This window comes from Callospermophilus lateralis, chromosome 2 (assembly GCF_048772815.1).
Source record: "Callospermophilus lateralis isolate mCalLat2 chromosome 2, mCalLat2.hap1, whole genome shotgun sequence".
Taxonomy (NCBI): Eukaryota; Metazoa; Chordata; class Mammalia; order Rodentia; family Sciuridae; genus Callospermophilus; species Callospermophilus lateralis.
This window is the reverse complement of record NC_135306.1, coordinates 178,394,277-178,418,105: the sequence shown is the minus strand read 5'-3', so window position 1 is coordinate 178,418,105 and position 23,829 is coordinate 178,394,277. Positions and strand designations below refer to the sequence as shown.

At 37.2% G+C, this 23,829-nt stretch overlaps 1 protein-coding gene across 1 annotated transcript in view; it reads left to right on the top strand.

Moving 5' to 3' along the window:
* Dcdc1 (doublecortin domain containing 1) overlaps positions 1-11,014 on the top strand; it is a 59,145-nt gene extending 48,131 nt beyond the window's left edge. Inside the window, exons 12-14 of the mRNA XM_076844297.2 lie at positions 436-615; positions 8,533-8,683; positions 10,887-11,014. Coding sequence (XP_076700412.2) covers positions 436-615; positions 8,533-8,683; positions 10,887-11,014 — 459 coding nt within the window. The remainder of the gene's footprint in view (positions 1-435; positions 616-8,532; positions 8,684-10,886) is intronic.
* The last annotated feature ends 12,815 nt before the right edge of the window (positions 11,015-23,829 follow it).

Sequence of the window (23,829 nt, the reverse complement as noted above, 5' to 3'; positions counted from 1 at the left end):
CTTAAACAACACTCATCTACACTCCCTTAAGCATTTCTTGGTTAAAGGAAGTGGTGTTTTTCTAATAAAAAACTCATTTGTTAGATGCAAAGAAATCTCTCAGTAGGAAAAACACTATGCAGAAGTCCAGAGACATGAATCCTTTTATTTCTTCAAATTATAAATGAAAGGTAAATACTTGGCCAAAATGAGTACCTTATTATGATTACTCTAATGATTGTTAATGGATTTAGTGTTTCATTGAAGCAAAGGGAATTTACTAGAATCCATGACAAGAGAGGTCAATGCATTTAAAAGTGCAATATAGAATTAATAGTTACTTACTAAAATCTTGGGTGTAATTTATGATTACATGGTATTTCTGACTTTCAGCACAATCATTACACACACTAACCGATTCTCCAAACATGGGATTCTCTGGGCTTCTCTTGACAGGCACAACTTTCGGAAGTTCAAGAACTGCAATCCAAACAAAATTCCCCAGTTGCAATTAAACATAAAGCAGTCCAGCAGAGTAGCCTGTACCAGCAACCCAACACAAAACGAGTCTGGGCTTATCTAAATGGAGGAAGACCTGAAGATGGCACTTATGCCTGGGGTAGGACTGTTACAGAGGTAAATCAAGTGTGAAAGAGTGTTTTCATAGGCCTGGATTCAAATTCCAGTCTAACCTTTCTAGATGTTTGGTCAGGCAAATGACTTTACTTCTCTGAACCTCATTTTCTCATATGTAAAATGGGAACAATACTTCCCTTGCAGAGGTGATCCGATGATTAAATGAACTTATATATGTGAAAATGTCAAGTCGAATGCTGTCTGGCATAGGTATTAATCCGAGTACAACTCATAGCCAGAAGAGAACAGTGCCAAATGAACATACTCCAGCTGAGTAAAATCCAAACTTTAAGATAATTTAAAATTATATTTTTCATCCATAGTAAACCCAGTTCACAAAAGAATGATACTTTATGAATTATTCACTAAATATGTTGTAAGGAAAACATCAGTACTTGTTAGAGAAAGCATATCATATTTTTATCACCCAGAGTCCTACCTAGACTGGCTGAATTTCTACTTCCCAGAACAATGACATAGGAAAAGATGAGTAGCAGTTCATTTATTGTTTACAACTTGGGGGATAATGATAAAGTTTGATATTTTTGTTATCATCTCTAAGTGAAAACTTTAGGCACATAATAAATGGATTTTTCAAAAGTCTTATCTTTTGCTATGATATTTCAAATAATAGTTTGTCTTTATTTTGTGAAGCATTTTCATAAATCTTTCTGGGAAAAGAAACTCACATAAAAATGAGATGTAGGTTAGGTGGGGTGGGGGCTAGAAAAGCAAGATGGTGCACTAGGGTGACCTTGAGAAGAACTTCAGAGGGGTGAGGGCCCTAGAGTAGCAGAAGCCCATCAGATGAGCTTTGCCTCTGAAGGCTGGTCCATTTTCAAAGTGTAAGGGAGACCACTCCTCTTTGATAAGGACTTGAATAAGAGCCATGAAAGCAGTCTTATCTCAGAAGCGGACAACCAATTTGCTGCACTTGAGAGAAATCAGAGATAAAAATGCAGAAAATGAATACTCAAAATGAGGAATACAAGTAAAGGAACTTCATACACCTGGAGCGGAAATAAAAGGAAAGTGATGATTTTTAAAAGTTAAAACTTATTCAGAAGAGAACTTCCTAGAAAAGGCATTATAACAAAGTTGAAATTTTTCCTCCTTGCTAGTTCTGCAGAAATCACAAAGTTAATGTTGTAGCTTCTACATCTTAGAATGCATTTAACCATTGCAACTAGAAGTGATAAATTAGTAAGAGAATATGCAATGATTAATGAATAGTTAAAGAATGGAGTAGGGATCATGGAGTGATCATTATTACTCTAATGATTTTTAATGGCTTTAGTGTTCATTGAAGCAAAAGGAATTTACCAGAGCCCCTGACAGGAGAGGCTAATGAACTTAATAGCTATTTACTAAAATCTTCAGCCTATCAGACTCTTGATAGCAAAAATTTACAGTAACATTTACAAAGATTATGTACATTTCTATCCAGTCAAGGATTACTTTTATTTCTGTGATTGTTTAGTGTATCATATAATAGGTACTCCATAACTATTATTTCATAATCATATGATTTTTATGAACTTTATAATATTATGGCACTATACTACTAGAGTCTATGAAATATTGTTCATATATATATATCATATACATATTATAATATTATATAATATGTATATAATATTGATATATATTAAAGACCCCAGGACCAAGAAAGATTTACTTTATATAAAGTTTATATGTATTATATATAATTTTTTTATTGTTGTTTCTAGGGTTTTGCACCCAGGAGCATGTTACCACTGAGTTGTATCCCCAGACTTTTTCATTTTTTATTTTGAGACAGGGTCTTGCTAAGTTGCTTAGAGCCTCACTAAATTGCTGAGGCTGGCCTCAAACTTGCTATCCTCCTGCCTCAGACTCCCAAGATGCTGGAATTATAGGCATGTGCCATCATGCCCAGATTTTCTCATTTATATTTTTGAGAAGGGTTTTTATAAACTTAATAGTATTGTCTAATTGATAGGTTGACCTCAATAGTACTAATACAGTAGATGGAATTAACATACCGTCTATATGCTCATTAAACTATTATTTCAATTAACAAAGCTTTCAAAGACATATCTAGGGTTTGAATGTGTAAAGAAATGGGCACTCTCATCTTGATGAAAGTATGACTTTTATTTGCATATCTCATTAGAAAATGCATTTCTGGAACTTTATCTCAAAGGACATTTTCACAAACTTATATAAGGTTGGCTTGTTCAGAATGTATATCACACAAGTATTTACAAGAGAGATGCAGTAGAAATAATTTAAAAACTCAACAATAGGAAATTGGTTAAATGAAGTATTTACATAATTAATAATTTAAATAATATAATATAAATAGTATTTAATATAATATTATAATATAATATAAATAATATAATATTATATTTTACATAAGCAAAATATAATGATTAAAATATAACAATTAAAATCACCTTTTAGAACAAATGACAATAAAGATAGTCCAGATATACTAAGTGAAAGGAGCATGACGTAAAGTGTGTGGAATTAGATTCTATGCTCATACGTGCCCATGAACTGAAAATAACCTGGAAAGATTTTGTTGTTGTAAATGTTTATTTGGGGGACAGTAATATTATCATGACCTTTTGTTTTTGTTTCTTGGATGCTTTTTTATGTGCCCTATTTTTTTAAATGATGAATGCAGATTGTCTTTGTAAGAAAAACTTATGTGATAATAAAGCCGATAGTCCTTTCTGAGAGGTACTAAAAGAATGTGATGAAAGTCAAATTAGTAGTGCAGGAGAAGGAGGTCTGAGGCAGGTAGGAATTCAGAGGAAGGGAGGGGAGGACAAGGAAGGCTCTACAGAGAAATCTGCTAGGACTTCTGATAGAACTTGAGAAGTGGGTAAGACTCAGCATCTTAGGCAGAACTGCATTAATAAGGATGAGAGGTACAATTCACAAAGATAGGGTGTTAGAATTCATGATTTTTATTATTATTATTATTATTATTATTATTATTATTGAACCCAGAGGCACTGAGATATACTTACTATTTTTAGGCAGGGTGTCCCTAGGGTAATCTGGATGGTTTCAAACTTGTAACTCTCCTACCTCAGCTGGGAGTAAAGACTGGGCCACTGTGCCCAGCTCATGATGTATATTAAATAGATGGTACTTAGACTGAGAAATAGGAACAGATGTATTGAGTAGATTGCTTAAAAATATATGGTGGACCTACATGTTATATGTATTGGTATCTGCTTGGGCTGCCATAACGAAATACCACAGACCATGTAGCTTAAACAATGGAAATTTATTTTTTCATTGTTCTGAAAGCTGGATGGCCAAGATCAAGGTGCCAGCAGTGTTGATTTCTGATGAGGTTTTCCTTTCTGGACTGCTGAGAGTCACTTTCTTGCTGAGTTCTCCTTTGCATGTTATGTGTGGGTGGGGGAAAGAAGGGACAGAGAAAGAGCTCTGGTGTCTTTTGCTGTCCTTGTGAGGAAACCAATGGTCCACCCTCATGCCCTTGTTTAACCTTAATTGCCTCTTGAAAGTCTCTGTCTTCAAAGACAGTCACAGTTGGAATTAATGCTTCTACATGAATTTTGAGGGAACCGAAATCAATCCCTAACACTGTCTCAGACTGAAGTGTTCGAATTATTGCTTGTCTCTGAATAAAGAAATCTCATGGAGAAAGCAATCTGGGGGAGATTATGTAGCCTTGGTATGTAGAAAGATAGTTACAGATTCTTTGCTTTATTAAAAAATAGTTTCTAGTTTCTTCCTTTCCTGTATCTATGCAGTATATTTCTGCTTAGGGGCCTGCATGAGATTCTTGCTGATCAGTTAGATCAGGCTATCACACTGTTAAGAATGCATCTGGAAAATGAACTGTGTGTGTGGGCAGCATGAAGAGTAGAGTTTGAATTTTCCTGGCCAATAGTACTGATTTCTAAGATGCTCAGAGTTTCAATTATTAGTTCTTTACTGGAAGAATGAGAAATTGATGCTTTACTCTACCTTCTATAGTGAAAGCTCCAGATGATATTCAAATTCCATCCAATGTGGACTTTCTCTCAATTACTCTCACTGCACTGGTGTTCTGGATGGCTTAACTGCATTCTGCCCACACACTTTTGGAACATTACTAGAGCAACTCTTATCTCCATCTGGTGTTGGCTCATCAGTCATTGAAGCTCCAAGACAGCTCTCTATCTAGGGTTAGTGGCTCTCTCTCCAGGACCGCCTTTCTCTGATTTAGGCTCATATAGGCCCTGCTCCTCTGGACTTCTCCTGTCCTTGAGAAATCTCTTTGATTCTACAGAATCTCAAAATCAGTGTGTTTTCTCTCAGTTGAGGAACAGTTCTGAAAGAATGAGAAATGGGTTCTTTTGATTCAGATCAGCAAGTACATCACGCCCATAGGGAGCATGCAGTGGCTCCACAGGCCCCTGTACCTACCCTGTGGAGACCTGTTCTATGAAGATTAAACTCACAAAATAGATTGTGAGTGAGAAATTATTCATAGCACACTGTTCCTTTACTGTGAACTTTTGTTATTGCAAAATTTACAAACATTTTATTTACACACCCACTTAAGAAAAGCACTTGAACACATGTAGATAATTTGAAAAACTGAGATTTAAGAAAGTCTCTAACAGTCATTAACTGATGAGATATTTAGAACCTAATTACACTGAAAATGCCTTATTTTCAAATTTGATTTTAAAAGATTTTTGTAAACTCACTGGCTTTGTCTCATGCAAATGGGCATTAGTAAAAAGCAAGTGGAATAAACTTAGATTTAACTCATCTCTTTCCTATACTATACATTTTTTTATTAAACTTTACTCATTTTTCTGATTTACATGATTTCTGTAGACAACATGATCTTGTAGAGTAGTGACATTTAAGTGGCAAAGTACTCTTTTTCTTTTACCATGTATTAATTGTACAAATTAATAGGTTTCACTGCATTTATGGTACATTGGTGCTATTTCTTTTTATTTGGTGCTGGAGATTGAACACAGGGCTTCATGCACACCAGGCAAGTGCCCTACTAATGAGCTATAATCTCCAGTCCAATAATTCTTACATTTATTTTTCATTGGCTCTTTTCCAACCTCATAAGTTTCTTCCAGATACCTATCTATACATATTTCTAAGACAGCTTCCCACTACTCCCAGCCCAAATGAAAACCAGCTATAACACCCTTTGGTTGCCTTGAAGAGAGAGAAAGAGAGAAAGAAAGAGGGAGTGAGTGAGTGGGTGGGTAAGGGAGGGAGGGAAATAGGGAAGGAGGAAGAAAGGAAGGAAGGAAGATAGATAGATAGATAGATAGATAGATAGATAGATAGATAGATAGATAGTGACTGTTAAGGACTGAATTATGTCCCAACCAATCCCAATCCATATGTTGAAGCTCTATACCCCAATGTGACTGTATTTGGAGATAGGGTTTTTAAGAGGTAATTTAAGTTGAAGGTGATTATAAGGGTGGGTCCCAAATCAAATAGGATTGGTGACCTTATAAGAAGAAGAAGAGGGAATGCCATCTCTTTCTCTATGCCATGTGAGGACACAGCAAGAAGGTGGCCACCTGCAAGTCAGGAAGCAAGGCTAGCCAGAAACTCATTCAACCAGCATTATAATCTTGGACTTCCCAGTCTCCAGAGCCATACAATACTTTTGTTATTTAAGCCACTCATCCTGTGGTGTTTGTTTTTGACAGTCTGAGCAGACTAAGTGGTAAATATTGTTATGGAGAATTTTGAAAAATCACAAATGAAAACTATGAATTTACTATAATCTTATTTTTGAAAATGATTACTATGAATTTCATGATTATTTGAATAGCGTCTATTCTGTTTTATAATTATAAAATGACAGTCATTATCTTAAAATTAGAAAAAAAAATGGAAATGCCAATAAGAAACTAAATATTTCATCACCACAAAAACCAGTTCTTATAATTTTAATATGTATGTATGTATATAATATATGTATATATATTTCTATGTTTTGTATATATTTATATGTAAATTTTTCCATTATGATCATAGTAAATCATGTGGTAAATCAGTTTTGAAAGTTGGTGTATTCAAACTATTGTGACTTTTTCTCCATATAATATAACATTCTTAAAAAAAAAACATTATTTTCAATGGCATCATAATGGTCTATCCAATGGATGCATTTATTCATCCAGTTTTCTGTTGTTTGCTAGTTGTTTTTAAATTTTCATTATTATGAAGTATACTGCAATATACACATTAATATACAAATCTATATCTCCTTTCTGATTACTTCCCTCAAATATGTTCCTAGAAAGATTGCTAAATCAAATAATACAAAAAATACTTGAGAATTTTGACACCAATTGCTAGAGTATTTTCTAGGGAGGATTCAGTGTTCTGTGTTCCCAGTTTCCATCTCCCTCCCATGGCATACATGAAGATGTCAACAATTCTAGGTGCACTGATTTGGAAACATGTGTTGGCAGTCTGGACAGGAGAAAAATGTTATTGTTATGTTTTAACTTACATGTCTTAAATTACTTGTAGAAGTGATTTTGATTTGCTTTGTGTTATCATTTATTATTATGGAAAACAATAAAACATTATAATATTTCTAAGTTCTCTGAGTTCCCTATTAAATCCTTTGTTATTTTCTCCCAGATGCTTTTTTCTTCATATTGATAACCTAACTTTCTTTTAAAGTAGTAAAATTATTAAACATAACATTATCAAATCCATTGTATCAAATTTCCAATTTTCCATTGCATCTGTGGAATTATTTTAATGTACAGAAAGTGATAAATTTTACTTTGTTCATTGTTTTTAATATTCAGATAGCCCTTTACCATCCTGAGTTCATATAAAGACTCACCGATTCTTCTTCTAATTTTTAAAAATTGTGCTTTTCTCTATTACTTTAAAAGCCATATGAGAATTTTTTTTCTGGTGCTAAATTTAAGTGAAAATACTGCCTCCGCTTTATTTGTTGACTTTCAGTTATTCTCTCAACTCTATTTACTAACTGATCTCCCCCATCTCCACCTGCCACTGAAATGGGGTAGCAACCGTATGATGCACTACTATATACATATACATATTAGCTTCTGCTAACCTTTCTAGTACTGTTGACACTTTGCATCTGTATGTAAGTTTTTATGAGTATTCCAAGGAAAACAGAGAAGTTCAGTGAGGTCATTGTAGCTAGTTTTAAACTTTATCAACTAAAGGACATTTTCTGATCATAGTATCATAGAGCTAGAAAAGTTTTACATTATAATGTTTCATTTTATAATGGAGAAGACTCTTTTGTAGTAGTTACCTGACCTGTTGAGGGTCACACAGAGGTCAGAGCCTGGGTCTCCTCATTTTTTGTAACTTTAGTTACTTGATTATTAAAAATACTTTTCTCTTTTTAGCCATCTTGAGATGTCTATATTCCTTTTTGGCAGGGCAGTGGTACCAGGAATTGAACTCAGAGGCACTCCAACACTGAGCCATATCCCCAGCCTTATTTTGTATTTATTTTAGAGACAGGGTCTCGTTGAGTTGCTTAGCACCTCACTTTTGCTGAAGCTGGCTTTGAACTTGCATTCCACCTGCCTCAGCCTCCCAAGCTGCTGAGATTACAGGTGTATGCCACTGTGCCTGCCTGAGATGTCCATATTCTTAATTCAGGGTTTGTTATATTTGGGGATTTCTTAGATAGTAAAATACTTTCCTTCCATGGACCTACAAGGAAATCCTCACAAGTACTGAAGTTCCTTGTTTTGTAGGCACTTTAGAGAGCATTTGTATAACCTTCTTCCCCTCCCTTATGTTCCTCTTTCTAATAATTTTAGGTTATATAGTGAATATTCAGAATCTTTAATACTTGATCATATTGTGACATCCTGTATTCAAATACGGTGTCCCTTTGTCTTTCAGCTGCTAGATAACTGTTCCTCTCGTCTCAAAATGGCCCATCCAGCCAGAACCCTGTACACCCGGGATGGAGAATTGATTCAGTCATGGGATGACATAGAACGAGACATGGTCATCTGTGTGTCTATGGGACATGACTTTATAACCCAGAAAGGTATGGCAGACACTTTTCATTTCTGTCAAGATTTTAAAGAACTAAAGCATCCAATCTTTGCTTCTAAGACCCTCCTTCTTGAATTTTGCATTCCATTGTGATGATTTTTTTTAATAATTATGCTCCCCACATTGTTCTACTTCATGTTATGAGAGTTAAGTTTTTTAACTAGGAATTAAACAGTTTGCAGATTTTCTTTCTTTAGTAATAAGTAAATATATGCTAAGTTTATTATCTATTCCTTGATAATTTTCTTTGATAAATGACAGAAATTGAAAGAACATATAGTTATTTGGAATCAACTCTTGTTTTATCCTTTTTACCCTGAGGAATTTCAAATCCCTTTCTGTAGGTAGGTATACATTAGAAAATATATAATTTTCAGGAAATTCCAAGGAATACTGTTTTTACTTTAAAAGAAACTTAAAATTAGGAAGTGAATTACTCAACATCTCTAAAATTAAAATATTGCATTTCTTCTTTTTATGCACCATAAAAGCATTACTGTGTTCTATATAAGGTAGGTAAGCCAAAAACTTTTCTAACAGTGGAATAATGCCTTTACATTTATCCTAGAAGAATCAAAAACATGACATGAAGACCAAAATGTAGGGAGACAAAGATTTATTGGGATGCCTAAGACTGCTTTGAGGAATGTCACAAATATTCCTTGAGAACCAGCCTATCTCACAGAGCAGGCTCCTTTGTATTCTTTGTGTTCTGCTGTTCCCGTAACCCATCTTACCCATCACCCTACCCCTTGGTGACCAACACTGTGTGGTTACTTTGGAGAACACACCTATGGCAGGGTTCTTATCATTAGTAAGTATTATTTGACAGTTTTTGTATTCCCAAAGAACATAGTCTAAAAAGAAAAATAAATCAGGCTTCCTTTCCTGGAAAATTTTTCAATCTATTTGAGAATATAAACAGACATGAAATGATGACAGCCAATTGAATAGTAAGCAAATGCAGTACTTCCCAATCCCTTTATTACTTATGCTTTGCATTCATATACTTGGGATGGGCTACCCTACCCTTCTTGCCACACTGTGTTCATTGGACCTGAATAAATAAGGCTAAATATGCTTCAGGCAAGCTAACCAAAAGTGTATCTAAACCACAAAGAAAGATCTAGGCTGCCTTCCCAGAAACAAGCCTGTCTCCAATAAAAAATATAAAGGGCATTGAGAAAATTGGAAATGCAAATATTACTCTCCTTATCATTTTACTCCATGTTAATTCTCTGGACCTTTGACAAGTCTATGTAGGCAAACATTTATTTTTGCATCTTCAATTTAGTAAACACATGCAATGCTATGATGTGAAAGTTGATTCCTTTTCTATGAAAATAGTTGATTGATAGTGAAAGGATTGGTGGTTTTCCCCAATTGTCTGAATTTTTCCCAATGAGTCACATATGTTCTAGGAAATTTGATTGATTACAAAGATTCCAATTCAGTTGTTCTTTAGGAATTTACTTTGTTGTTTTTGCTGAAATAAAGTTAGAAATAATCATCCAGTAGAAAACTAAATATTCAGAATGTTTTTAAAAAGAGAAATGCTCTTACATGTATATACTTAGTAAGAGATATTTAAAAAATTAATCATCGTATACATGATTTTTCTGTGACCTGCTGGCTGTACTAGGTAATAAGAAAATAAAGCAGCCAGGGAGTTTCAAAAATAAATACAGTATAATAACTTATGTCATATACTATAATGTCAAAAAACATTTAGAATTCAGAAGTCAGTCATCAAAAAAAATCACAATGGATTTTTGAAAAATGAATTTGATTTGACAAAACAAACCAGATGCTATTAAAATGGTTTCTTTCACACAAGCCCCCAGTGAAATTAAAAGAGTGCTTTTATGCCATTTGCTATACAATCTGAACATCATTCTCGCTGGTTTGGCTTTCATCTTTTCAGTGGGTTCAATTTTTAGAGCATTCCTATGTTAGCTTCCAATTCAGCCTTTACTAAGAGCTTGGAAGGAAGCCCTCTATAACAACTTCCATTCTATAGAAATCCAAAGAATGTTAGCACATATCTGATGTGATAAGCAGGTCAAGTGTGTAATGAGAGAGTCCAAGGTAGGAGCCGAGGATTTCTGAGGGATCGTCAAGGTTTTCACCATTCTGGACTTTTAATTATTTTGTACAAATACATTGACTTGTCTCTCAAAATAATTTTTTAACAGAGTTAAAGCAAGTGGTGGAGGTCAGAGCAAATTATGCCAGAATTCGAAGACAGCTGGGCCCTCAAGCTACAGACCTGGTGGTGTTACCATCTACAGAGCTGCTGTCACTGGTACATCTGCATAATTAATTCCTATCAGAGCCATCATATTTTCTGTTGTATTTTGCTGGTATATCTGTGTATAGATACTCATATGCTTGTTAAACATGATTGTTATTTATCTCTTTTAATTTCAAATAGTCTCTTTTAAAAGTTATTATCTACAACATTTTACATAAACTGGCATTTGATGCCCATGCCTCAAAACTGTTCCTGGAAAGGCAACAAAATTAGACAGAATAATGCTGGTAAAACAACTATTTTAGGTGTACCTTCCTCCAGGAGGAAAAAAAACAGGAAACTACTAGTTGATATTTTAAAACAATTTAGCAGAATCTGGTAACTTATACATAATATTCATAGATGTATGGGTATATATGTGTATATTTATAATATTTGATAATCAAATAGACTCTGACCATTTAACCCCAAATTCAATCCCAACTGACAATTTCTTGCTCAGTCACTCTATTTTCAAAACTTCCATGTTAAAGTCTTACATGTATTAAATAAAATTGAAATGGCTGGTGGCTACCAAATGTGGCATAAATGGATCATTCCTCCTCCAATTTATCTTTAGTTTTGCCTGTAGTAACAGTACAGTTCCTTTATGGGCCTCAGTTAGATGTTGTTCATGAGAATGAAATTGGTTATTTCCTGATGTATAGCCAATAATCAAAAGTCATATACTATGTCTTCATTATAGAAATGTAGAGAAAGGAATACACCCACACACACACCCACACACACACACACACACACACACACAGTCATGTAAGGGATTCTTAGTAGTCTTGGGTATCAACCTTACAGAACAAGAACAGTACCTGCTATTTTCTTCCTGAGAAGACAAAAGAGCCATTAAGAACAAAAAGAAAAAGAAAACTGTTCCTGGTGGGAATTTTGCAGAGAAATGCTCTTCCTCCCTGTCTTTCTCTGAAAGCTACTCGCAGTTCTGCCTGAATATCAATTGCAGCCTGGCTAGGTGTGTACAGAATGGCTCAGCTGGGCTCACTCCTCAGTTCCCCACTTTAATGTGATACAGGAAGGCAATATATCACCTCTACTGAAGGAGACTCTTGGTAATCGCTGCAAAAGGCCTGGCTGGTATTTACTCCCAGTCTGCAAATCAGTAGGGCTGCATGAATAAATCCCTGCTCTAACTCCACCGAAGGAAAGCTCATGGAGGTGAAATTTCACATGATACATCAACAACAATTTACCCTTTTACAAACATTTTGTTGTGTGATGTTAGATATGTGAAGGTTTCCCAAAGCAGCTTTGTGCCACACAGGAGACAAAGATTTCACATCACTCTTATTTTGCTTTTATTTATTTATTTCTTTGTACCCAGGAAATTGAAACAAGAGGGATTAAAGAACTAGCTGCCCCAATCAGAAAGTGAGCCAACAGGACTCTTACCAGTTGGGTCTTTCCTTAGAATGACTTGATCATAGTCCACATAAAGTCAGCTATTTTTTTTTCTTCAAAATTCCTTGAAAACAAAGACATTTGTCTAGGTGCAAAAGTACCTATCACTTTACTGCCAAGATAAAGTTGATTTGCTATGAAAATGGCATAATTTCACCTTGAATCTAATGTGCAAATTCTTGTGAAGTCTTTGCTGTTGCATGTAAGTGTGCCTGAAGCGAAAATTGGTAATATCACACAGATGCTATATCAAGCACCAGGAGACATGAGGCAAAAGTCTTAAGTGAACTTTTCTATTACTAGTAAATGGGATTTTAGATGTAATATAACAGTCATCAACACATCACATCTTACCATCGAGGCAGCCACACTGACTTTGTAGACGACAGCTTGCCCTGGGTATCTTGGCAGTTCATAGCTACTTGTAACTTAGGCTAAGAACTGTCCTACTCTGTCCTTATTATTGACTTTTCTCTGGTTGGCTGGAAGGTGGATTGGGGAGCAGTTACTCTACCTCCAGCAAGGACTATAGGATAAAACTATTGCAATTCTGTTCAGCCCTCCTAGGCTTTTAATAAACACTGTAATTTCCTTTGGGGACATGTTTATCAAATTTGAATCAGCCTCATATATACAAGTCAGATTTCAATATTTTTCTATCAACTGAAAACCATTTATTATTAAATACTAAAATAACCATCCCCAAGTCTATAGCCTTCTCCAGAAATTTATTTCCTGCTGGTTCACAAACACCCTTAAGGTGATCCAGATGTTAATCAACAGTGTACCAGCATTTATGATTGTTCTCAGGAGAGCTGGAATTTTCTGCCCATGTCTAGCTTTTGTAGCATGATTAAGTGTTGAGGTAAAGTTGTATGTTTCTAAGTAGATTAAGTAAAAGAAATATGCTTAAAAGCTTGACAAATATTTTGAGATTAACTGACAGTATTTATAAATAAACATTTTAAGTGCTTATGTCAGCTTTGCAAACCAGGACACAACAATAATCCAAAATACAAAGGTAGCTTTTTAGGATGATAACACCAAATTTCCATTTTTATTGTTTTTATTAACTAAACACTATTTTATGAATCAGAAAGACAAAGGAATAAAAAATAAATAAAAGATTAATTTGTTCCCATTTACCAAAGAATCACTTAGAAATTTTGGTCAGTGACTTTTGCAGCATTTGTGTGCTAACCTTCAATAATAGCCCAGGTGTGCTGAGTGTCATTGTTTGTGATTCTCCAATGCAGCAACTTGAGGGGAACATAATTTTGAAGGGAGTGATGAAAGCACACAATTCTGTGTTATTCTAGGTTGTCACAAAATCAGATGCAAATGTTCTCAATTAAATGGAATTGGACTAAGCAGTGATTCTCAGTTGTTTTCATTAAACCAATGACTCCAGTTCCCTTCTGGCCCTATGCACATCTCAGCTCCTCTAAGGCTAGGAAAATAAAAAGAAAGAGAAGCAGTTTTGTTCTCAACACAATAAAGTAGGATTCTGTAGAAATGGCCCCTTTTGGGGCCATGTGGCCAAAGTGACTGCAAAGCAAGATCAACAGAGAGCACTCAGGCGAATGCTGATGAAAGTAAATGGACTCATCGTGTCACAGTGGATATTCAGTGGGTGCCTGCTGCCAGCTATAGTATTTTCTAGTTCTGCAAGTCTGTAATATGAAACTACTATCAATAGGCTGTCACACTGTACCATATGTGCAAATAGAAATATATGAGAGAGGAAGTGCTATGCCCAAGATGCAGCTGGGTTGGAGGAGAGGAGAAAGGAGGCAGGAAATTATATTTATAGGGCAGTAAAATGGTGATTCTGAATTGTGTGTGCTATCACTCATTTTCTGCAAAATATCGAACTGAAGGATTTCAGAAGAATACTGTCAGCTTGAGGGTAGATAGTTCAGTCAAGCTGCTGAACCTGTTAGGTCCTAGTTCATCAGTCCTGGAGAAGAGGTGAACTTAGAACAGATATTGGAGTTTTAGCCCAGGTGCAGATGCTGAGGAATTTCAGCACTGTCAGATTACCTGAGCTGCCACCATTGGCAGCTACATTTTGGAAGTTGCCCAAAGCCACACTGTACTGAAATAATCCTTCGGACTGTGCTGGGGTGAGATGGAAGAGAGGAGGAAATCTCCCAGGGCTCCTAGATCAGTGCTCCTCAAAGTGTAAGATTTGACTACATCTCGGCTTTCAGTTCCTTCGCTCTTTCTTCCCCTTTCTCTCTCCCTGCCTGCTTTTTCTCCCTCTCTGGCTTTTCTCCTGTAAGAACCTTCAAAACTCATCTTTCATTAAAATAGAAAAGATCCTTCCTGGAACAATCTGTGAATCAGCAAGAATGCTTCCCTAATACAACTCTCAAATTTCAGGGTATACAAGAAACACCTAGGGAACTTGAGAACATGCAGATTCCCAAGCCTGATCCTAGAGATAGGTATGCTCTGTGTGCTTCAGGTAGGGCAAGGAATCTGCATTTTATTGAGCTATAAGAAGTGACCACAGTTGAGAAGCTTTGCCAGAAGTTTGGGGCCTGTCAAGGAAAATGCTGTTTACTACCAGCAGGGTGTGTTCCAGGCGACAAGTACCAGTTTCAAGAACTCTCTGTCTATGCCTCTACCCTGTGGGCACTAAGAAGACAAAGAAGCTTTTGCTGTGTGGGTAAGGGCTTGAATCTAAGTGTCTCTTGTTTTCTCATTACCGTTTTGTTAAGAAATGATAGAAATGTTCTTGAGTCACCTGGAAGAGGCTGAAACTAGACCCAGACGTGGGAAGGCTAAGCAAGTGAGTTTGAGGTTCAAAAGCTTCCTGTGTTAATTAAGCTGCCTTCAGTGTTGAGAAAATCTTGCTATTTTAAAGGTCACAGATATAATGTCAGTGCTATTGCACATATATCAAGGAGCAGGGTAATTTTGAAGGTCAGGAAAATAACCAGAATCTTCCTGGAATTTTTAAATACATTTTTATATATACAAAGAGGGAGAGCTACGGAACAAGGACAGGATTCCCTTTTCCATAGTTGCTCTTTCCCCACTGAAGGAGCTGCTCACTAGGGGCAGGCTAAACCTTTCTGTTCTGTTTGCTTTAAGTCTAGTTAATGTGGAAGTTTGAGCCACCTGCATCTCTGACAGGTTCATCTAAGAGTGTGAAAATTCACAAGATGTTAGTTCAGTTTACACACATACACACACAGAAGGGAAAAGAGTGCATGCATGTTGGCAGGCACTTGATATGTGTGTTCACTCCAGTTAGAATGGCAATCATCAAGAATACAAATAAAAATTGCTGGTGAGAATACAGGAAAAGGTACACTTAGACATCGTTGACGGACTGCAAATTGGTACAACCACTTTGGAAAGTAGTCGTAGATTGAGGAATGGAACTACCATATTACTCAGCTATTCCACTTCTTGGTATTTATTCAAAAGAACTAAAATCAAGCATACTATACAGCATCCTATAGATTCATGCATACCAATGTTTACAATAGTGCAATTCACAATAGCCCATATTATGGAACCAGACTAAGTGCCCGTCAACAAACAAATGGGTAATGAAAATGGAGTGTTGATACATAATGGAGTTTTATATTCATCCATAAAGAAGAAAGAAATTATGTTATTTTCTGGTAAATGGATGAAACTGGAGAATATCATGCTAAGTGAAATAATTCAGACTCAGGTCAAAAGTCAAATGTTTTTCCTCAGATGTGGAAGCTAGAGAAAGAGAGAAAAAAAGTTTTTTATTTTTATTTATTTATTTTTTTTTTACAAAAAGCATCTCATAAAAATAAAAGGGTGACCAACAGAGTAGAGGAAGAAGACCAAGAGGGAGGGAAGAGGAGCCGGCATGGGGAAGTACTAGGGAGTGAAATCAAACAAACTATGCTATATCCAGGTATGAACATACTAAAATGAATTCTGATCATATATGTAATTGTAACACACTAACTAAAATTTAAAAATAACAATATAGGGAGATCAGTAGAGCAAGTGGATGGGGGGAGTGGGGAAAGGAAAGTAGTGGGAAATAAGATTCATCAAATTATGTGCATGTACAGATACAGTGTAATGAATCCCACTATTATGCATAATTATAGTGCACAAAACAAAACAAAATATACCAGGCACTGTCCTAGGTGTTAGACATGGAGTAGGCGTCTAACTAGAGAGCACTAGGCCGTTAGAATGCAATAGGTGGAGCTGCTTGGATAGACCTAGATTGTGGGAGCTTGGGCCTGATGGGCCTGATTGTAAAGGCTCTTGTAATTCATGCAGTGGGTTCAATCCCCAGTACCAAAAAACAAAAGCCAAACAAATGAAAAAGGGAGCTTATATGAAAGTTTGGACTAGACATTTTCTATTAAACTCATTCTGGTCACCAGTTACAGTCACATATTCCATATACCTCTGGTGGGATGGAGGTTTGTTGGATTGATTGACAAGGAAGCAAGGAAACACAAGAAAGTCCATCATCACACAGGCCTCACAGCAGTCTGTCTTTTATTTATTTTTTATTTTTTAGCACTGAGATTAAACCCAAGGATACTTTACCACTAAGTTACATCCTTTGCCCTTTTTATTTTTTTATTCTGAGACAGGGTCTTGCTAAAATTGTTTAGGGCCTCGCTTAGTTGCTGAGTCTGGCTTTGAACTTGCAATCCTCCTTCCTCAGCCCCTTGAGCCCCTGGGGTTAAGGCATGTGCCATCCTGTCTGGCATGCCTCTGTTTAAGAGGCATGCCTATCTGTGTCCCAGAGGCCACCCTAGTAATCAGCCATTCCTGCTCTTGACCTCCCTGCATCTCTGTGCTTCTTCTTCTGTAAATCTTCTATTTCTCCAGTGGGCTCTTCTGTTGCCTGCTAAGATAGGCACCTTCCTATTTATGGCTCTCCTGCTTTACAAACTGTTACCTGTCTTTTCTTCATATTTATTTTGGCTCTTTTTTGGGTAGAGGGTCACTGAATTACTTTGTGTCTTTTAATAGAAGATTGAATGAATGGAGAGCATCAAATAGTCGCCTTTTAATCCTTTCTTTAGATTAGGATGTCAGGGCTACATGATACAACTCACAACTTCCCCATGTAAGCAACAACATGATTGTTCTTTAATGAGGCAGCCACAGACATGGCGGGGTCTTCGGGATCCATGGCATTTTTAGTAAGAACATGCAATTCTGCCATTGTTCTGGTTATTTTCTCCCTTCACCACTGATGGATGAAATTAGCAATGGAATCAACCAGGCTGTCACTATTCCTGTTCAGTCTGTCAGAGGTTTGCCCTTGGGTACACTGTCAAAACAGGTATTGGTGAGGTGAACTAAATAGTCTTTGCTAAGCAGCCAACATGAGCCTGAGGTTAGAATCTGTGAGCTTGATTACAATATCAGGATGGATACCTATTGGATTCATAAGTAACACTTCTGAATATAAGAGAGTCTATCTGAGAAATTGCAGAGAAAACCTAACAAAACTCAGGACACTTTTGAATTGGCACCCAGACAATTTTGCCAGATCAATCCTGAATGTAAAACCTTTTTTTTCCTTTAAATCAGACCTGTCCTTGCCTCTTATTTAGTGTAGTCATTTTGATAGGATATATGCCATTATGGATTTTATTTTTATTGCCATCTGTCCTACCCCTGCTCTCAGAAGCCATCCTGGTTTAACAACTTTCCCAATGGTGAAATGTGAGTTCCACTAACTGGCCTCAATAGTTATCTGCTGTGTTTGAGTCGTAAATTCTCATTATACTTCAGGACATCCATGGAGAGGTATTTTCTGTTGATATTGCCCTGTTTTCATGAAAATGTTGATATGAGCCACATCTGTACACATTAGTAAAGCTATGTGTTCAAGAGGCTTAGGGCCAACTGCTGAGGCAGCACTTGACAGTGTCACCAGGATGCCACACTCTGGGTCCTCTGGCTCATTCATAAAGTGACTCACAACAGAGATCAATTTTCATCTGCACCAACTTGCAACTGTTACTAGGAATAAAAAGGGAAACAACTTTGAAGTTGTTTACTTACTTTTTTTTTCTCCCAAATACAGGGGATTGAATCCAGGGGTGCTTCATCACTGAGCTACATTCCCAGCCACTTTTATTTTTATTTTAAGACGGGGTCTTGCTAATTTGCCCAGACTGGCCTCAAACTTGTGATCCTCTTTCCTCAGCCTGCTTACATCATCTTACTTCAAACATTGTCATTGCTCACTTGGATAAAGTCATAGTTTTCTAACTAGTCATTGTACACGTCCTGCCCCCAGCCTTTCTCCTCTCCAGTTCTTTATCAAAGTGGTAGCCAGAGTGATATTTCTAGAATGAAAATACTATCACATCACTCTATTACTTAAAACCCCTCAGTAGCCTCCTGTCCTTCATGAAAATGAAGAACAAATTCCTCCATATGTTGCCCAAAGCCCTTTGGAATATGGTGCTCCCCTGGCTCTGGAGTCTTGGTTCTCAGTCTTCTGTGCACAGGGCTCTGCACTCCTAAACTCCCCCACTGAGGGTGTGCCTTCTCTTATTTCCATACCTTTGCACATTCTTCTTCTGTGACTTTCTCAGGAAATAGTCCCTGACCATGCGACACACCTGACTGATGGGAACTCTCTTCCATGGTCTTCCTCTGAACCAAATTCTCAGCTTAATTGTAGCAATAACCCAGGTGGACTTACTCTGACTCTCTCTCCCTGACCTGAAAACCCCTTGAAAGCAAGACCAGGTCTGTTCAGACTTGTATTCCTAAGGCCTGCCATATAATATTCCTTATGATATAGCAGGCATTCATGAACATTTGTTGAAGGAATATGAAATTTAGGATAACTTGTTGGTTAAAAATGCTTTGTTTTGTTTCAGCATGCACTGAAGTATCTGGGTTTTAATGTCAATAATATATTGAATCAGAATTTTGCTTTCTGCAAAACTTTCTTCTCACAAGCATTATTTTATCAATCTATAGAATATCACATAGTCTCATAAAACAAGTCTGCCCTTGTCGATGAAATAGTATAGACTAACTAAATTTCCTTCAAGTCAAACCAAAGTGCACTTGCTTAGGCTCTCTTCTTCAACTACTGTTACTTTCAAAACACTCCTGAGGCCTGAGAATAGGAAATGCTTCTCCCATCAGAGCCCAGACAGACCCTTGCTGCAGGCAGCCTGGCTTAGAAGGGAAGACATGTCACTCTCTTTCATAAGCGTGATGATTTGTGGCTGAGACGGGAGAGGCTGCTCTCTGAACCACATGCCCCCTGGTGCAGGCAGGCTAAGGAAAGATGAATGGCATTATACGACAGACATCTGAATGTTTCGTATTAAATTAGTCCCACAGAGCACCCAGAATTCTCATTCCATAAATCACAAGGTAAAGTAAACTCACTCCCAGGTTAGATTGCTGTGACTTTGGCCTGTGGTGTCATAGATAATCTGAGAACAGTTAAACATTTGTCTGAAATAGTAATAATTTTTCAGCATATTTACTCATTGGCGATGAGGTGACCCAGACTGATCTCCTGCCAGAAACAGCATGTAAATGGGAGTTAGCCAATTGGGGAGATTTCCAAACAGGAATCACTGCTCCTCGCACCGTTGATCTGCTCTGAAACTGCCACTTGCTCCTTCAGGAGCTGCTGCATGCAGGGAGCCCAGATGAGCAAAATCTACCCCCCAAAAGAGTAAATATGCAAAAGTACTGATGTGCCCCCGACCTCTTTACTAAATTTCAGTCACTTTCCATTTTGAAATTCACCCTCACTTTGTCTTGGTCTAAGAATCACAGACTTAAAAAGGACCTTGAATCCACTGAAGCCACATTTCTCTTCAGTGGCAAAGGCTAATTCTCAGAATATTTTACATGTACTTGGATCTATTCTGGTGCTTCCATTCCTGAGCTGACATTATGGGTACTTGGGACACTTCACTGAATGGAAGGTATATCGTACTGGGGTTCATGAGACCCACTTGATGCTAACTAGCTGAGGGATACTAACTAGTCTGAGCTCCTGCTGCTGTCACTTTGAGAAACTGAGAAGGACAGATTATGAATCTCTGAAATTCAACTTTGGAAGTTTGATTCTGATTCAGTGGTGAGATATGATTGGGCAACAAGAATGATGTAGCCAGGACCCCAGCTAGTTCCTGAAGTCCATCTCCTCCTACCGATGTTCACTACAATCTGCTTCTAGGGCCATCTCTATTCTGAATCTCAACAGGGAGACCTACAGAAGTCATGGCATAGCTTTGGGATAGCCAAGAACTTGAAGTGACTCCTCTGATAGAACTAGATCCCTGAACTTGGGGGCTGGGGTTATGGCTCAGTGGTGGAGCACTTGCCTGGCACATGTGAGGCATTAGGTTCGATCCTTAGTCCCACATAAAAAAATAAATAAAGGTATTATGTCCATCTACAACCAAAAAAAATAAAAAAGAAAGATCCCTGAACTTGGAATTAAAGGTTTGCCTTGACTCTTGCCTCTTGGACTCTTGAGAAAGTATCTTGGTAGAAAAGTCAAAGGAGATCACCAACATGGAGGAAGAAAGGCACTCACACATCTAGAGTGTCTACTTGTGCAGGCAGGAACTAAGCTGGTTAGTTAGCCACATTTCTAAAACTTTTATATTGTTGTCTCATTCACAACCATGCTATGAAGTAGAAGCTGAGCTTTGGAGGAGTGAATTATCTCGCCCAGCGCCACAGCCAATAAGTCGCAGAGCTGATATTTGTACCCAGCCTAACCCCAAAGTCTGTCCTTTTTTCATTATACCAACCATTTTTGTTTTTAACGCTATAGAAATGTCAAATATTATCATTGGTAATTTGTATGTTCACCGGATGCCTTTATGGACATATTTCAGGGTTTAGTTGCTGCCTACTTGGATAATTTCCTTGATGACAAATATGTTTGGTAAGGTGTGCTGCACTTTGATGCCCAGTCTAAGATGGGCAGCACACTACCCTGAGCATGAGGGAAATCCTCTCATCAGAACATAATAAACCAGCAGGGGTCTCACCTCCCAACCCCCGGGCTGTATTTATCCATGCATTAGTTTCCTAGGGTTGCTGTGTTGGTCAGTTTTGAACTGCTAGAACTCTAGAGTACTGGAGGCTAAATATAAAGAAAGAACAGAAGTTTATTTCTCTCCATTCTGGAGGCAGGAAAGTACAAGATCAAGATCAAGGCACCAGTATCTGGTAAGGACCTTTTTTACTCTGCCCTGACATGGTGAAATGTGGAAGGGCAGAGAATGCAACTCCCCTCACACAAGCCCTTTTTATAGCAGCTTTAAAACATTTATGAAGGTAGAAGCTCATGACCTAAACACCTCCCCAAAATCCCCCCTATTAACACTACCGTGAATTGTGTCCAACACATGAATTTCAGAGGACACAGTCAGACCATAGCAACTACTATAACAAAGAACCATAAAATTGATAGCTTAAATAGCAGAAATGTATTATCTCACGGTTCGGTTCTGGAGACCAGAAGTCCAAGGGCAAGGTGTCAGCAGCGTTGGTTTCTTGTGAGTGCTATGAGGAAGAATCTGTCCCGTGCCACTCCCTAGCTACTGATGGGTGGCTGGCACTGTGGTCTGGATGTTTGTGTCCCTCCCACCAGTTCATATATTGAAACAAAATCACCAAATGTGATGGTAGTATCAGGAGGTGGGCCTTTGGGAGGTGGTTTATATCATGAGGGCAGAGCTCTTACAAAGAAGGTTAGTGTCCTCATAAAAGAGGCCCCAGAGAGTGCCATTGCCCTTCCACTACATAAAGACGTAGCAAGCCACCATTTGTGAATTAGGTAGCAGGCCCTTACCAGACACAGAATCTGCTGGCACCTTGATTATGGACTTCCCAGTTCCCAGAATTGTGGGAAATTAAGTTTCTGTTGATTATAAGCCACCCAGTCTAGTGTATTTTATTTAGTAGCCTGAACAGACTAAAATAGCTGTCAATCGTTGATATTTCTTGGCTTGTAGAAACATCGCCCTGAAAATTCTGTTTTCATCTTAATTTGGCATTCTCCCTGTGTGCCTCTGTCCAGATTTTCTCATTTTTACCAGGACACTGGCCATACTGGATTAGAGGCCCACTCCACTCTAGTGTGACCTCAACTAATTACATCTGCAATGATCCTATTTCCAAATAAGATCACATTCTGAGGTGCTGAGATTAGGACTTCAGCATGTGAGTTTTCAGGGGACACAGTGAGCAGCAGAAATTCCATACTTCACCCTCACAAGCACTTTGTCTGAGCACAAGTGCCCTACCATTAAAGATCACAACATTCTTTCCCGATGGCATGCCTCTCTCTTTTATGTCTTTCTTGTTCCTTACTAACACTGAAGTCTGATATTAATGGAAAAACCATTAAAAAGAAAACTATTATCCTATGAGGCAAAGTGAATGCACTCAACTGTAAAAGGAAGACTTATCGATCAATTTCAGTTAAACCTTGCTTGTCTGACACTTTGCAGCAAAGGAATGTGTTTTTATTGCCTGGCCAGATAGTTCAGATTTCCGGTCAGTCTTAGTAAAGACCCCTTTTATAACATTGATAAAATTTTATCACAGAGCTATGAAAACAAAATTAGATTTCATAACTCACATCAGGCCTTGAAGAGCAGGACGCTTCTATAAATTTTACAAACCTTATCAAGCTTTCATGCACCTATTCTGATATTGTTTTAAATAGCAGCATCTACTGAACTTCATATATATATATATATATATATATATATATATATATATGTGTGTGTGTGTGTGTATATAAATACATGTATATAGGTATGTGCATGTTTGTGTGTGTGTATATATAAATACAATTATTTTTTCTCTCTCTACCTTATAGGAAAGAAAACTTTCATCACATACCTGTAAATAGAAGACTGTGACAAAAAGGCCAATTATTTAGATTGCTGGAGACTCCCTGAAATTAGGCAAATTCACTTCTAAAAATGAAAACTTCATAGATTATTTTTAAAATGTAATCCTAAAATCTACCTACAAAATAACTGTATTTTTCATGGGCATATATTTGAAGAATTACCAACATTGGCACAGCCATCACAATAGATCCTTTAATTCGTAGGAAGACATATGATAATCAGGACCAGTGTTAGCCTTAGAGACTGTGTTAATAGAGAAGTCCTATATATATTGTTTAGTGTTTTTCATCCATAGAGTAGCCTTTTTTAAAAAAATGAATAGATTGTATATATGTCAAGTAAGTCTTTTGTGTCCGCTAGAGAGCAGAGCTCTGGGCTTTATTTATTCAGGACAGGGCTCTACCCACAAGTGCTCCTTGACAAAACCCTGAGTCCCACTCCATAGCAGCATGATGGAAAGACAAAGGTTGTCATCTTCCACCCTCATGCAGAAATAACAGCAGTGCAACA